The sequence below is a fragment of the Branchiostoma lanceolatum genome, chromosome 7, assembly GCF_035083965.1.
Source record: "Branchiostoma lanceolatum isolate klBraLanc5 chromosome 7, klBraLanc5.hap2, whole genome shotgun sequence".
NCBI classification, from domain to species: Eukaryota; Metazoa; Chordata; class Leptocardii; order Amphioxiformes; family Branchiostomatidae; genus Branchiostoma; species Branchiostoma lanceolatum.
The window spans coordinates 12622135-12636287 of NC_089728.1; the positions used below are offsets into that span (position 1 = coordinate 12622135).

General features: G+C 42.3%; 1 protein-coding gene across 1 annotated transcript; it reads right to left on the reverse strand.

Annotated features, from left to right (window-relative positions):
• Window positions 1–899: 899 nt before the first annotated feature.
• On the reverse strand, window positions 900–5200 carry LOC136437786 (transmembrane protein 91-like). The gene is made up of 5 exons (XM_066432262.1): window positions 5078–5200; window positions 3725–3797; window positions 3005–3042; window positions 2720–2845; window positions 900–2119 (listed from the first exon to the last, which is right to left on the reverse strand). The coding sequence occupies exons 2-5, from the start codon at window positions 3744–3746 to the stop codon at window positions 1937–1939; spliced, it is 369 nt and encodes a 122-aa protein (XP_066288359.1). The 5' UTR covers window positions 3747–3797; window positions 5078–5200; the 3' UTR covers window positions 900–1936.
• Between the last annotated feature and the right edge of the window lie 8953 nt (window positions 5201–14153).

Below are 14153 nucleotides of genomic sequence, written 5' to 3' on the forward strand. Positions count from 1 at the left end.
GAAAGAGATTATGAAAGTATGATCAGATATTTTTCTGGCTAGGCAGAGCCTCACCCGCTGTTTCAGATCAGTAACATAGTATAAATCTATATGGAGGAATGCTAGCCATTCCCCTAGCCTCGCTAAACCGAGATGAGGTTTCTACTTCTATGGGCGTGGCCTTTAACTAGCTGTGAGCCAATCAAAGAATCGCATTAATGTTTTCTTTAGGTATTTAGGGACTGACTAGCTTACCATGTTTTAGCATCACAGCTAATTCAGCATAGCATAGATACGTTGCGGCCGCAATCTGACGGCTCTTGTTCGAATTCGTGACCCCTGATGAGAACTGACGGCCCTGTGAATAATGAATGAGCGTCCCTGCGTCACCATGGTAACGGTGTACATGACAACATCAACTTATTCAAGGTCGGGTCGGAATGACTGGTGGGCTTCCAAAAGCACTACGATTTCTCCTTTGATTGCAAATAGTGTATTTTTTACAAATCCTAATAGTGTTGGACAACACAGTACAATATTTCTCGCTATTACCCTGCCCCCCCCCCCCCACACACACACACGCAGTTCATGCAAGTTGAGGCAGTGGCGTATTTTCCTATCAGACAATAGTAGCCTTGGCATCCATATTACTTAGCGTTATCTTGAACATCGTCTCATCAGGCAAAAGTATTTCCTGTTCGATATCGATATACATTTGCTATCGATATCATAAAAGCCACATACATTTTTCGTACGGATTCATGGTAGTAGTACGGACAGACATATAGCAGGACTCGAAGAATGAGGAGCAAAAATTGAAACATTTAATGTTTTCTCATGAAAATTTCATATGCGCTTATAACCTTCCACAAGCAGTGGTTTCAGACGAAATTTGGTGAATAAAGACATGAATGCATCGATTTATTATGGATATTTATTCGACGATACTACTAATGCTACCAATATCAAACATTCCATTGAATGAGCAAAGAACGGGTTTTGAAATTGGATGGAAGATATTCACTGCTATCAATATTACTATAATAACAACAACAAGGCATTCTGGTGACTTTGTGCGTGGTTACGTATAAATACTGTGTCAATTTTGGAACGCATTGGTGTTTGAGAAAGTTATTTACATGGATGTAATATTCAGGGCTACCCCTTTGTAATATCCACCAGCTAGTAGGGCAACCCTGCACGTGTGTCTACTTTAATCAATGTAATTGTTAGGACAAGTATACATTGTAAGAAATCAACTTAAAAGGATAGAAGGTTAGTTTGTGTGCGAGAGGTGAAATGAATGTGAGGTTATAAAAAAGATTCTCGAGGTGTCCTTATAAACTTTTCGAATAAAACAACACCAACAGTAAACTTCTATCTTGTCACTAAACATGCACATGTCATTATACAGGAACTAGTGTCCCATCTTTAGGCAGGCGTCACACAAGTGCACTTATAAGTGACTTTGTTGATCACCAGATAGAATCGTTCGAGAATCGATAATATTTTCACGAACAAATTAAGTTCAACGAACGGGGCTCGGGGCACCGGTCGTATTCCTGCCAGAAATGTCATTACCTTCACCAAGAAGGTTATGTTTTTGGTTGCGTTTGGATGTTTGTGGTTTAGCAGCATAACTCAAGAAGCTATGGACGGATTGTCAAGAGACTTAGAATGCGGTTAGCATATAGCAGCTTTCTTTGGAACCGGGAGGGGGCGTTTCAGTTGCAGATTTTGAAACATGATAAGTTCAGAAGGGATGAATGAATATTCATGATTTTTGTTCTGTAGGTAACTTTGATGAAGACTGAGATAAAGAACTCAGATAGATTTTGCTAATGAGAGACTTCATGGCTTATTATTTCCATTGTAAAGGACAAAATGACTCTAGTTTTGAGCTATATGTATTTCCCTGATGTGTGACACCGGCTTGAGAACAAGCTATTCTCATATCTTAAATGCCTAAAGAGCCAACCCACGCCAGCGGGAGAATAACGAGGAAATACACAGGGATCAGGATGACTCCGATGATCCAGAGCGCGATCCCGATCCCCAGCGTGATCTTCCACCACAGGTTAGCCGAGCTGGACGAGTCCCGGGCCCCCGCGATGTCGCCGTCATTCAGCTTCTGCGAAACCTGGGAGGGAAACAGGAGAATCCGAGAATGTTATTTTGGATGTTGTTCTATGTCACAGCAGTCCTACTGCGTCATTGGTCTATTATAATATATGTAACAAACATCTCCAATTTGCACCTCTAGGAGAGTCTAAAGGGAATCAGTTACTTGTGGTCATATCTGTAGATTTCCAATTGTGTAAGACTGACAAGTGTCTTACGAAATCTACAAGCTGGAACATTTTCATCAGCAAGACGTACTAAAGCCACCTTGTTGTTATATAGGACAGAAACAGAAGGACCCAGTGACCAATGCAGGTGGGACAGTATTCTATCTTTAAGGCTCGAAGACATTCTCTGACAGACGAAATTCCAGCTGTCAGGAGATGGCGTCTCCTGGAGGTTCTAAGACATTCTGGGACAGAAGATCTCTTAGCTGGCAGAAGAAGACGTGTTCTTGAAGTTACAAGATATTCTGGGAAAGATGAAATCCTACCTGGTATAGGAAAATATGTCTCCTTGAATGTGTTCTTAGACATTCTAGGACAGAAGGAATCTTACCTGGTAGGAGAAGGTGTGTTCTGAAGGTTCTAAGACAGTTTGGGGACAGAAGGAATCTTACCTGACAGGAGAAGACGAGTGCGACGATGCCGGTTGGCCAGAAGCAGCAGATGCAGGTGAAGAGCGCGCAGCCGAAGTGGTCCTGCGGCCGGCTCTCCGCGATCACAATCTGCGTGGGTGGGGCAGTCTGTGGGTAGACGGGAAAAAGAAGAACCGTCAGAAGCAACATCTAACATTCATTATTGACAGAACTGCAATGTGAAAATGTTCTCGAATTGTGACAGAAAAGATCTGGGCGAAAACTACTGTGGCAGTTTTCCTGATAACACCTTAAAAGACGACTCACCTGAACTACCGTCTGCTGCATATGAGCAGGGTGGACCACTGGAACGAAAAAAGGTTCAAGTGTCAAATTGAATGAAAACCGAAAAGTTTCGCCCCCTAGCTTGCCCTGACGCCCATAACGTAACGTCATGATACCTTAAGTTACCTGATGGCTTTGAGTTACGTGACAGCACCTGACGTTACATGACCCCTTAAGCCCCCTCTCACTGGACCCGCGGCACGCTGGCGGCGTCGCGGCGTCCTAAACTGGATTTGTGTTACCCTTGACCTTATAATAGGAATATCATTCATACGTACAGGTATGACCAAAAAGACAACAAAACACACAAAGCTTACGTTTTTTGTCGATTAAATACGTTGAATGCTTTGTCAATTCGATCGGCCGCAGCGACGCCGCCAGCGTGCCGCGGGTCCAGTGAGTCTTGTTTTACGTGACAGCACCTGACGTTACATGAACCTTACAGTCACCTGGTGCTCACTGACTTTGCGCGGCGCCCCCTAGCGTTACCTAACATAACGTGATTCCTTAACGTTATTTGATACTCTCTAGTCTACTGTTACCTGGTGCCTCTAATGTTTCCTGACGACCCCCCCCCCCCCTCACACACGTATGGTATGGATGCCTCTAACGTGACGTGCGTGATACCCCGAAAGTTACCCGGTACCCCGGACGTCAAATGACGCCCCTTAACATTACCTGACATCCGATGATGCAGCTTACCGTTTGGTGGATGCATCTCCATGGCGACTGATGTAAACACTGGCAGGGTCAGCTGACGTTACCACCACAGAACCTGACAGCCGCCGGACGACAGAGCGGGTTCGGTATTGTTAGCAAAGGTCGGTTATGTCATGACTGTATCTATCAAACATTGTACCAAATATGGTCTGACAGGTGGTACTCCGTCCTTCTGAGAGAATATACAGTCCTGTGAATTATGCTCTGTTTACTTTTGTCCGTGTGAAATCAGACGTTTAACTCTAAGTCTGCCAAGTTTGATCAATAAACATTCACTCATTCATCAGTCGTACCTGTGCGAACGAACAACACGCTGTGATGATCTTAATGGCCGTTCGTTTAGGGATGGAATTTCGTGCGTGGTGATTCTCTGACGGTGCATTATTTATGACATCATAGCGTGTTTCTTTTGTCAATATGAATTGTTCCTGCTCGATCACCGTCACGTTTACACGTTAGTGAAGGAGTTGCATGCGGAAGGCATGTGGGAAATCTGAATCATGAAACGGTGCACAGTACTGCACACGTCCCCGGGAGGGCGGGAAACACTGAATGGTTTAGCGGGCCGGCCGGAATAAGCTAGAGCAGTGAGGGACAATCACACATAGCTATAGTCTTGTAGGTATTAACAAGTCACCTGTTAAAATCATCTTACATTCTTCTTAATAACAAAACCAAATACAGTCAAAACTGCCCAAAAAGATCATTCAATTCTATTCAAGGCACCGATAAAATCGGGTCTATATACCAAGTTGTCAGTATAGACAGTATTCTTAATACTTGCTTGTGCAGATGGGAAAGAGTATCCTTAAAGGGTCCGTATGTAGAAGTGGTCACTTGCACAGGTTTGACTGTATCAGTAGGATTTGTTGTTAACCATTCGAAGCTCAAAGGATCTGTACCGCTCTTTGCCAAGATTGGAAAGGGAAGTATATACTGAAAACAAAATATTCCTGAAAAAATTTTCAGTCTAAACAAGAAAGGACTATTTTTGTACTGTTCCGTATGATTGACTGTTCTGTGTGGTTTCCTGTGTTGGAGAAAAGCAACAAATTAAAGAACATCCCAGTCAATCTAGTTATCGCGAAGTTACTAGATAAATGTCATTTTGCGATAAGAATCTTATTTTCCGGTGGTCAGATGAAGCTATTTATGACTGGAAAACCATCGATGCTAATAATCTCGGGGCTTTATAATGTTCAATCAAAATGAACTTTCAGTGGAAAAAACACAGCTCGTACAGTACTTTCAGTAATGTTTTAGGTGGGTTTGAAATAGTCCCTTCAGTATAGAAGCGAATAAAATTGTTCTGTTATACTAGTTTGTCAGGCTTACCTTCTCAAGAGATGCACAGGGGGAAACCTGGTGTACGTTCCGACTGAAGAATCCCTCTGTCTCGGTCAAGCTGCTGGTAAACGTTTGGAGATGAGGCCACCGCGTGCCGGTAGACATTGACAATGTTATTGTATTTACACTTGGCGTAACTAGGAGACACATAGCTACGCACTGACCTCTTTGAATCACGGTAGGGACAGTCTGGCAAGTCGTGATTTTCTCCAAATGAAAGTTATTTTTTTTATCTTGACAGGGATATCTAGGAACTGAACGAAGGTTCGTCAAAGGTAGGGACACCAACCAGACCTAATTTATCCGGAAATGTTTAGTGATCAGTAAGAGGTTAAAAGGGGGGGAACAGAGAATCTGAACATTTGGTCTGCAGCTGTAGGAAGAAATACAAAAAAAAGTATGATAAGTGAAGCCTTGTCTCAATATTGGTGAAAATTCTACCCCGTTTATCGGCCATTGTTTCGCAGGCACCCATCAGAGCCTTTGCGAGCCCCCACAAAGATTTGTCAGTCCAGGTAGACCCACGGGGCCCCGCCCGAAAATGCAAATAAAGCCCGTTAACTATCCGGTTCGGCCCCAGTTTGCTGAAATGACCAAGGCGCAGGGACAGACAAAAGGTCACATAAGGACTTTCTATCTTACCTGTGTGGTTGATTAATCGTACCGTCGCATGATATCACATTTGACTGCAGTGTAACAATATATTTTCAGATTTTCCACCAAATCTCTTGTTTCAATTCATTATACACCCTCTTCTCTTCTCTGCAAGGTTCTACGAAGAGGATGTTGAGTATAGCTAATATTATATGAAGTCAATTAGAGCAGACTGCAGCTAATTTTGAGGTGTTTCGACCCACTAGCCAGTGACGGCATCTTACGATTCGTGTCGGCATTGCAGCTCCGTTGATCATCGACGCAGTGTCATCATCAGTTGTGGATCAAAAATCGTTCAATGGGTCGCAAGCAATGGTAGTCATTGGTCCTGGCCAGCTCTTACTGAGGGTTTGATATGTCACTGCATACATAGGTGGCAATCCACCTTTGTCTAAAATGCGTTTTAGTGATCGGAATCGAGCGTTTCTGTACGTAAGGTCGTGAGCTTGACTATGCACTTTCATGACTGGTGCAGGACAGACGAAGGGATTTTCGGAACCGATGCCTACCCGTGGGGCTAAGGTAAAATTTTAGACCGTACTTACTAACAAGTACAACAATTTAGATTATCATAAACATGTAGTATATATAGCAGTCCCTGTACACACTCAAATAATCTTTATTATCCTACATATAGGTAAACTACACTGTAACTGACCAATTGCAATAGTGTAACAGTACAATTTGACCTTTGGTTGAATTAGCTAACCTTTGACGAAATTGTCCTCAGGCCTGCAAAATGCACTAAAGCTGATGAAAACATAATCCTTTAGGCGCCTGGCAAAGATAACAACCTCAGCAGAGAAATTATAAAAAAGCAAGTACACTTCTTATGATTCCAGAAGGGAATTGATTTAATTCGAATATTCTCCGGTGTTAATGAAGGAGATATCTGACGTATACGCTGAGGGGAGGCCATCGTTATTGCATGCTTGCTGTTCAAAGTCCAAAACCCTCTGAGAAATCATTTCTCGCGTGCTTCCCCCTCATCATCAGAGAGAAGATTGAAACCAGACCCAAGGGTCCTGGTCAAGTAATGTAACGCTTGCATGGTCATGGGCAAATGAAGCGCGTAAAAAGCATGAAAAGAATAACTCACGCCACGACGTTCTGATGAAATAGCGAACGGGCAAAATATTCGTGGCCTTGATAAACATCTGAGACTAGATTCACAATAAACTAGTGTGCAACATGAACATACAAAATTGAGTTCACTGTTAAGGGTCTTAAAACAAGCCCAAAACGTCGAAATAGCAAACGGGTGGCCAATCGTCAAAATAGCATACTGGCACATTGCGCTTGACCTCAGAAAATTTTACGACTGGAATTCTAATCTATATAGCCATGTGGTCTCCTCTAATCATGCACCACATTTTGTGTGTTTACGTCGTTGTTAAATGCCTCAACGCTTGCCACGAATCCCGCATAGCCCACATTTCCGGGGGGAAAGCATGGTGCTCATAATCAGTTGTATAACAGCGTTAACCCTATCTAGACCAGACTCTTTTTGGGGATTTCCTGGGGCGGAGGGGGGGGGGGGAACTCTCTTTCGACCCCCCTTAATAAACTTCTAAACAGTATAGTGTATCAAATTTGCAGGGGGTGATGAAGTACATGCAGATTCTTATCACTCCTAGAATTTTGGTATCGTTATGACGTAATATGGCGTAATTATGACATCATTCATGTAATTCTATTGGCTTAAACCGTCTTGGTAGGGAATTCCCGTAACACCTACCGGTATTAAACAAAAGTTAACTCATGCTTAGGTCACAATTGCGCTGGTGCCCGTCGGGGATGTAGCCCCGGCCGGGCTCTGATGTCCGGGGGGCACCGGCTGTCGTGGTCACTGGAACTGCAATGGCGTATTTGTAAAAGGACCTCATTTGCATAATTTATGCATACATGTGTATTTTTCTTACCGTAAAGGCTACGGATGTCATATTTGAGAGGTAGGTACCATTAAGAAAGGTCAGAAAACCAGGCCATAGATTATGCTAATGAGGGTTCATTTGCATAATTTATGCATAAACTTGTTTTTTCCTTACCATAAAAGCTACGGATGACATATTTCAGATGAAGATACCTTTAGGAAAGGTGAACACACCTGACCATACATTATGCTCATGCAGACCTCGTTTGCATAATCTATGGTTTGCATGTGTGTCGCTGTGTTGTTGGATTTGTGACCGCGGATTGCATTTCAAATTTTCTGCATATGCGACTAGTTTATCCGTTATCTATTCACTTCTGTGTACTGGTATGCCCAGCAGCTAGGAACGGTATGCTTCTTTCGAAAATTGGTTTGCAAATGTTCATATGGCAGACATCAGTAAATGTCAAAGATTGCTGTCTTAAGGCCCCGAGTCTCACTGCAAATCCTTTCGTATCCCCGGCAATTCTGTAAGAGCTAGCATGGGACCACAATAAGGTGATCTTTTGACTAGGAATGAGCGTCAGGTAATTTGTATTCATCCCCCAACCAAATCATTCAGAATTCTTCCTGAGTTTCTCTGCTTTGTGTAGCTGATCATGGGCTTCCAATCTCAACATAGAAAGCAAACTTTAACATCCAAGACACGAACGGAATAAGGTTGGTTGAGGATGTGCCAATGATGTGTATAGGGATCATCAACCCGTGGAATCAACAATCATACCCAAATAACCTTATTCTAGTCTGATTCTCTCCGTAATCAATTGAACAGCCTTTGTACCATACCCCGCGCCATTCCGTCGCCGAGACCGACATTACTACGGTAAAATCACTACCTTGCATCTTATAGGTACCGCAATAACCATGAAGTAATGGACGTTAAAGCGCAATCCACCCCACATCCCCACCCCGACAACTTCAACAGATTTAAGACCACGGGGAAGCCCATCCTTTCTGCAGCACGATACCTCGAATAAAACTCCCCATGAAGGTCGCATAAAAGGTGCGAAAGACGATTAATTCCCCAGCCAGTCTCTCCTAAGTCCAAGTTTAGACCACTTTATGTGAAGTTGTTGAAGACATTCGGACTAGAATGGTGGGACATTCAGTCTTGAGGTCGTGTTCACAACCTGTCACAGCGCTGCGTCTATAGCGGGCTTATCTTTCACTACCAGGCGAACACGTTTAAAGTTACATGCAGGGGCCAAGAAAAGATCTATCACTTCCTAGTCAGTGAATAGTTTCGTCAGAATGGTAGTTCAACGGATACCAAAACTCTTATAGGTGACAGGAGAATACGTATTGATTGTGCAAAAGTAACATCTACTAAACCCCAGTGTTTAGCAGAACTGTCGCAAACACTAGAGCCTGTCTCAATTCCTTTCTTTGAATATTTCTTTAACTGCAACAGTGGTAGCTCTTAAACTTAGTTTCTTTTGAACAAAGTAAGGTCAAGTTATCAACCTTAACCCTAGAGACTGATAGAAAAAGAAACTAAAAGGGGAAGCAGTCTTTCCACGCATGACCACCCTTGATCCGTATCTAATCTTGCCGGTATATCCAAATACCGCTGCCAAATAGCTGTGCTTAAAGCCCTATTGATGCGCTAAGCTTTTAAAATCATTACATTATAACCTACGCTAGCTTCGGCTGCAACATATTCTCTAACTTTGCTAAATTCAGGTTGACAACGCAGGATTTTACCATCTAGTGTACTGTCGACTATAAACTCCCAGTGGTTGCAATGACCTTTTTGAGTTGGAAATCAATCAATTTCATGGATGTAACAATTAGTACTGCTGTTTATATGGGAATCAGGTTCACCATAAGACGACACATCAATGCAGTTTGCCATCACAGCTCAGTATGGCTAACATGCTTATTTTTAGACCACAGACTATGTCGATATGCTGACTGCTTGTTTGAGAGAAACATCGACAGAAACGGAAAGGAAACTTTTCGTTTGACGCCTGAGGCTTACTCCTGAATATAGCCTCACGCATTGGCCACTGGCAATCCTAAATAAAGTCACCGTCCTCTAACCTCAGATTCACGGGATTTAGTTCACATGACAAAGTAGCGAGGTTGATTACAAATTATAACACGGCATGGTGGACCATGTACTACGCATAACAATCTTACGTTTCTGAATAGTCTTCTATGACACGGTATACGAAGGTGCAATGATGTCGACACATGACTGAATATAAACTAAGGTCAACCGTACTTTAACCAAAGATTTATGGCGCACAACATTCTTGTCAACAGTCCCTGCTGTAGCTTCCGACATCTATGACTTTGTAGCAAACTCTTGAGAGATCGAGAATATGGCGAGAAAATCCTGACTTATCAGTTCACTGCGTTTTGTCACATGACAAATATTCCCTTTTGGTGGGCCATAAAACACGCCAAAAGTGATGAAACACAATCTCTGAATAAGTACCCAATCAATACAAGAAGGTTTCTATGCTGCAACTGTCTAGGGAAGACACGCACGGACTATCGGAAAAAGTTGCTCAGAAGTTTCTCCTCCTGGTTGCCAACGATAGGGGTTTTACAAATGAAACCGATTTTTTATAAGACTCCCGGAGTCTCGAGTTTCCCGTGAGGGTTTTCAGGCTACAAGATAAAGCAAATGAGCACAACTCGAGTTACGTATTTATTGGTCGGTGAAAAAAAACCCTATAGGTTGTTAGTTCAACGGATGCCAAAACTCATTTAGGTGGGATGAGACTGTATCTTGTGCCAAAATAACTTTCAAGTTGTTAACTACGTACTTTCCTGTGCACGTGGTTAGCGGAACTGTCGCACACTACGTTGGGCTCGATTTCTTTCTTTGAATCTATCTTTAACTGCAACAGTGGTAGCTCTTAACTTAGCTTTTCGAACAAAGTATGGTCAAGTTATCAACCTTAAAACCTAAGAACTGATAAAAAGAAAGACTCAAATGGGCAAACAGTCTTTCCGCTTGTGAGCGACCTTGATCCGTATGTATATCCGAATACCTCTGTCGAATAGCTGTGCTCACTATGCTTAAAGCCCACCTGACGCGTACCTTTTGAAAATCATTACTTTATGAAAAAAATCTATAATCTACGCTAGCTTCGGCTGCAGCATATCCTCTAACTCTGCTAAATTTAGGCTGACAACGCAGGATTTTACCATCAAGTCTACTTTCGACTAAAAACTCCGAGTGGTTGCAATGGCCTTTTTATTTGGAAATCAATGAATTAGTACTGCTGTTTATATGGGAAGCCAACAAACAGGACTTCAATTTTGAAGCCCAGAAACAGGACTTCAATTTTGAAGCCAACAAACAGGACTTCAATTTTGAGGCCAACAAAGAGGACCTCAATTTTGAAGCCCAGAAAAAGGACTTCAATTTTCAATCCCAGAAAAAGGACTTCAGTTTTGAAGCCTAGAAACAGGACTTCAATTTTGAAGCCAAGAAACATGACTTCAATTTTGGAGCCAACAAACAGGACTTCAAATTTGAAGCCCAGAAAAAGGACTTAAATTTTGAAGGCCAGAAAAAGGACTTCAATTATGAAGCCAAGAAACAAGACTTCACTTTTGAGGCCAACAAACAGGACTTCGATTTTGAAGCCAAGAAACAGGACTTCAATTTATTTTGAAGCCCGGAAAAAAGACTTACATTTTGAAGGCCAGGAACAATACTTCAATTATGAAGCCAAGAAAGAGGACTTCGATTTTGAAGCCAACAAACAGGACTTCGATTATGAAGTCAAGAAACAGGACTTCATTTATGGAGCCCAGACACAGGACTTCAATTTTGAAGCCAACAAACAGGACTTAAATTTTGAAGCCCGGAAAAAGGACTTAAATTTTGAAGCCCAGGAACAGTACTTCAATTATGAAGCCAAGAAAGAGGACTTCAGTCTTGAAGCCAAGAAAGAGGACTTCGATTTTGAAGCCAAGAAAGAGGACTTCGATTTTGAAGCCAAGAAAGAGGACTTCGATTATGAAGCCAAGAAACAGGACTTCATTTATGAATCCCAGAAACAGGACTTCAATTTTGAAGCCAAGAAAAAGGACTTCAATTTTGAAGCCTAGAAACAAGACTTTAATTTTGAAGCCAAGAAAGAGGACTTCAATTTTGAAGCCCATAAACAGGACTTCAATTTTGAAGCCCAGAAACAGGACTTCGATTTTGTAGCCCAGAAACGGGACTTCAATTTGAAGCCAAGGAACAGGACTTCAATTTTGTAGCCCAGAAACGGGACTTCAATTTGAAGCCAAGGAACAGGACTTCAATTTTGTAGCCCAGAAACGGGACTTCAATTTGAAGCCAAGGAACAGGACTTCAATTTTGAAGCCCAGAAACAGGACTTCATAATTGAAGCCCAGAAAGAGGACTTCAATTGTCAGACTTCAAAACTGAAGCCCTGTCACAGGGCTTCAAAACCGAAGCCTTGTCACAGGAGTTGCTGAAGTTGTTCAATGTTTTAAAATTGAGGGGTTCAAAATTGAAGCCCTGTTTCAGGAGTTCAAAATTGAAGCCCTGTTTCAGGGGTTTCAAACTGAAGCCCTGTTTCAGTGGTTCGAAATTTAAGCCCTGTTTCAAGGGTCCCAAATTGAAGCCCTGCTTGGGGGTTCCAAATGGAAGTCCTGTTTCAGGGGTTTGATATTGCACTTTCCCCGTCAAGAAATATTCCCAGTTGATGTGGACGTCAGTGTAGATGCCCCCCTCCCCATATTTGCACAATCTATATTATGCTTCTTGGTTTGTATATGATGGTGTGAAATCCTGCGATTGCTGTTAGTAATCCGTTTAGCACATGCTATACTTGTTTAGTATTCCCTGAAATGCTGAAACAGTTCTGTTACCCTGTCAGCAGGGAAGGTCTGATTAAAAAAATCCCTCGTCGACGATGTCACTTTGCATCCATCACATTTTCGTCTTTCCAATCATACTATCTCTTGTGTACATTGAAATTCTGTATAAAGATAAATTAAAAGGAAGAAACCATGAGAACATGTGTCCACAGTGGATAGAAATTGTACTTATGGGCCTTCGTATGTACTGTACTGCACCTATACGGGTACATTTCCACTTACCCGAGACAAAATCACTTGGAAAAGGTATGATGTCGTGTAATTCTAGTTGTCTCTGGTGACCTCTGACCGCCCAGAGACTCCGCTATGCACCGCCAACAATGGGTGGTTATCTTCAGTCTAGCCTGCCTTTCTTGCAAAAGTTGCTTCGTTACTTCTTCTAATACTGCCAAGCCCAATTTACCTCGCACATCGCAATGTCCTTCACTCACAAGGACGCGACAATTCTGACAAAATGATCAACCTACTCCAACCATCCCCCACCCCCACTCCATGGTGGCTACACGCGCCCTTAGAAATGATACTCACCTTACCTAAATTATAAAGGTAACGTTGGTTAACATAAATTCGCGGGGTATTTAAATTCGCCATTTTTAGAAACGGTGTATTTCAGGGATATGTGCTAGATGCAAAATCAGTTATAACGCCAGCAATGCAAACCGGATAGACTAACATATTCAGAACACTGGCTGAAAAGCTTCGATAACCATCATTAGAAGTTGGCGACGTCAAAACTCTCCGTCCTTTATTGACAGAGTCTGGGGGCTTTGTGGGAGAATCACACTACATAGTTGTTCGCTGGTTTATAAGACAAATGTCACATCTGCTTCCTGCTAAACACAATTATTTACAAGATAACTTATTACAATCTCTTTTGCTAACCTGCAATTGGATTCTAAGTGTGATCAATCATCAAAACTCCTCTTTGTTGCTACAACCTACGGCACGTGTATTTTCCCGCCGCCATATCATTACCCAGAATCCTGTTGTCAAGCAGACGACAAAGGTTTGTGAGGAACACTTTTTTGTCGAAATGTTGCGTGTGATAGTGGAATGAGGACGATATTTTCCTCAAAGTTTGCTCCTAACACAACAAGGAACACATGGACATAGTAGTATTACCATTGCTATGGCATCCAGCTAACTTTCCATGAATAATGTACACGTTGCAATAACGCACGCTCGTACCCAGCGCCCCGGAGAAGCCATAGGTTTAAATCGTGGGCTTAGAAATAAATTTATGTCAGATCAAGCTCAACAAAATAAACTTTCTAGAATTCACAGCTGTCTGTTTTCTTTTGTTTTGTTTGTTCTTGACAGATCCTCAGAATAGTTATGTGTGCACGCCAGAATTAGTACGCCAGAATGGGCGATCTTCTACAGTTAACCGTTATTTCTTCTAACTAGCACGGCCTAAAACAAGACGCAAGTTGACGATTTTGGGGGGTAAAATGCTGTACAATGGTGATACGTTCTGAGAAACGAAGATTTACAAAGTACCTTATTGTTGGCGCTGTTAAGATACCCCTTCACAAAGGGGAGTTATGTCACGGAAGGGATTTAGCCACGGAAGGGAGTTTGCTACGGAAGGGAGTTTGGCACGTTCCCAGGACAGTTTGC

Coding starts and splice junctions, on each gene's coding strand:
- LOC136437786 (XM_066432262.1), bottom strand. CDS start 3,746: ATGGAGATGCATCCACCAAACG. Junction 3,043..3,724: donor GGAGATGCATCCACCAAACG/GTAAGCTGCATC, acceptor TTTTCGTTCCAG/TGGTCCACCCTGCTCATATG. Junction 2,120..2,719: donor CACTCGTCTTCTCCTGTCAG/GTAAGATTCCTT, acceptor TTTCCCTCCCAG/GTTTCGCAGAAGCTGAATGA.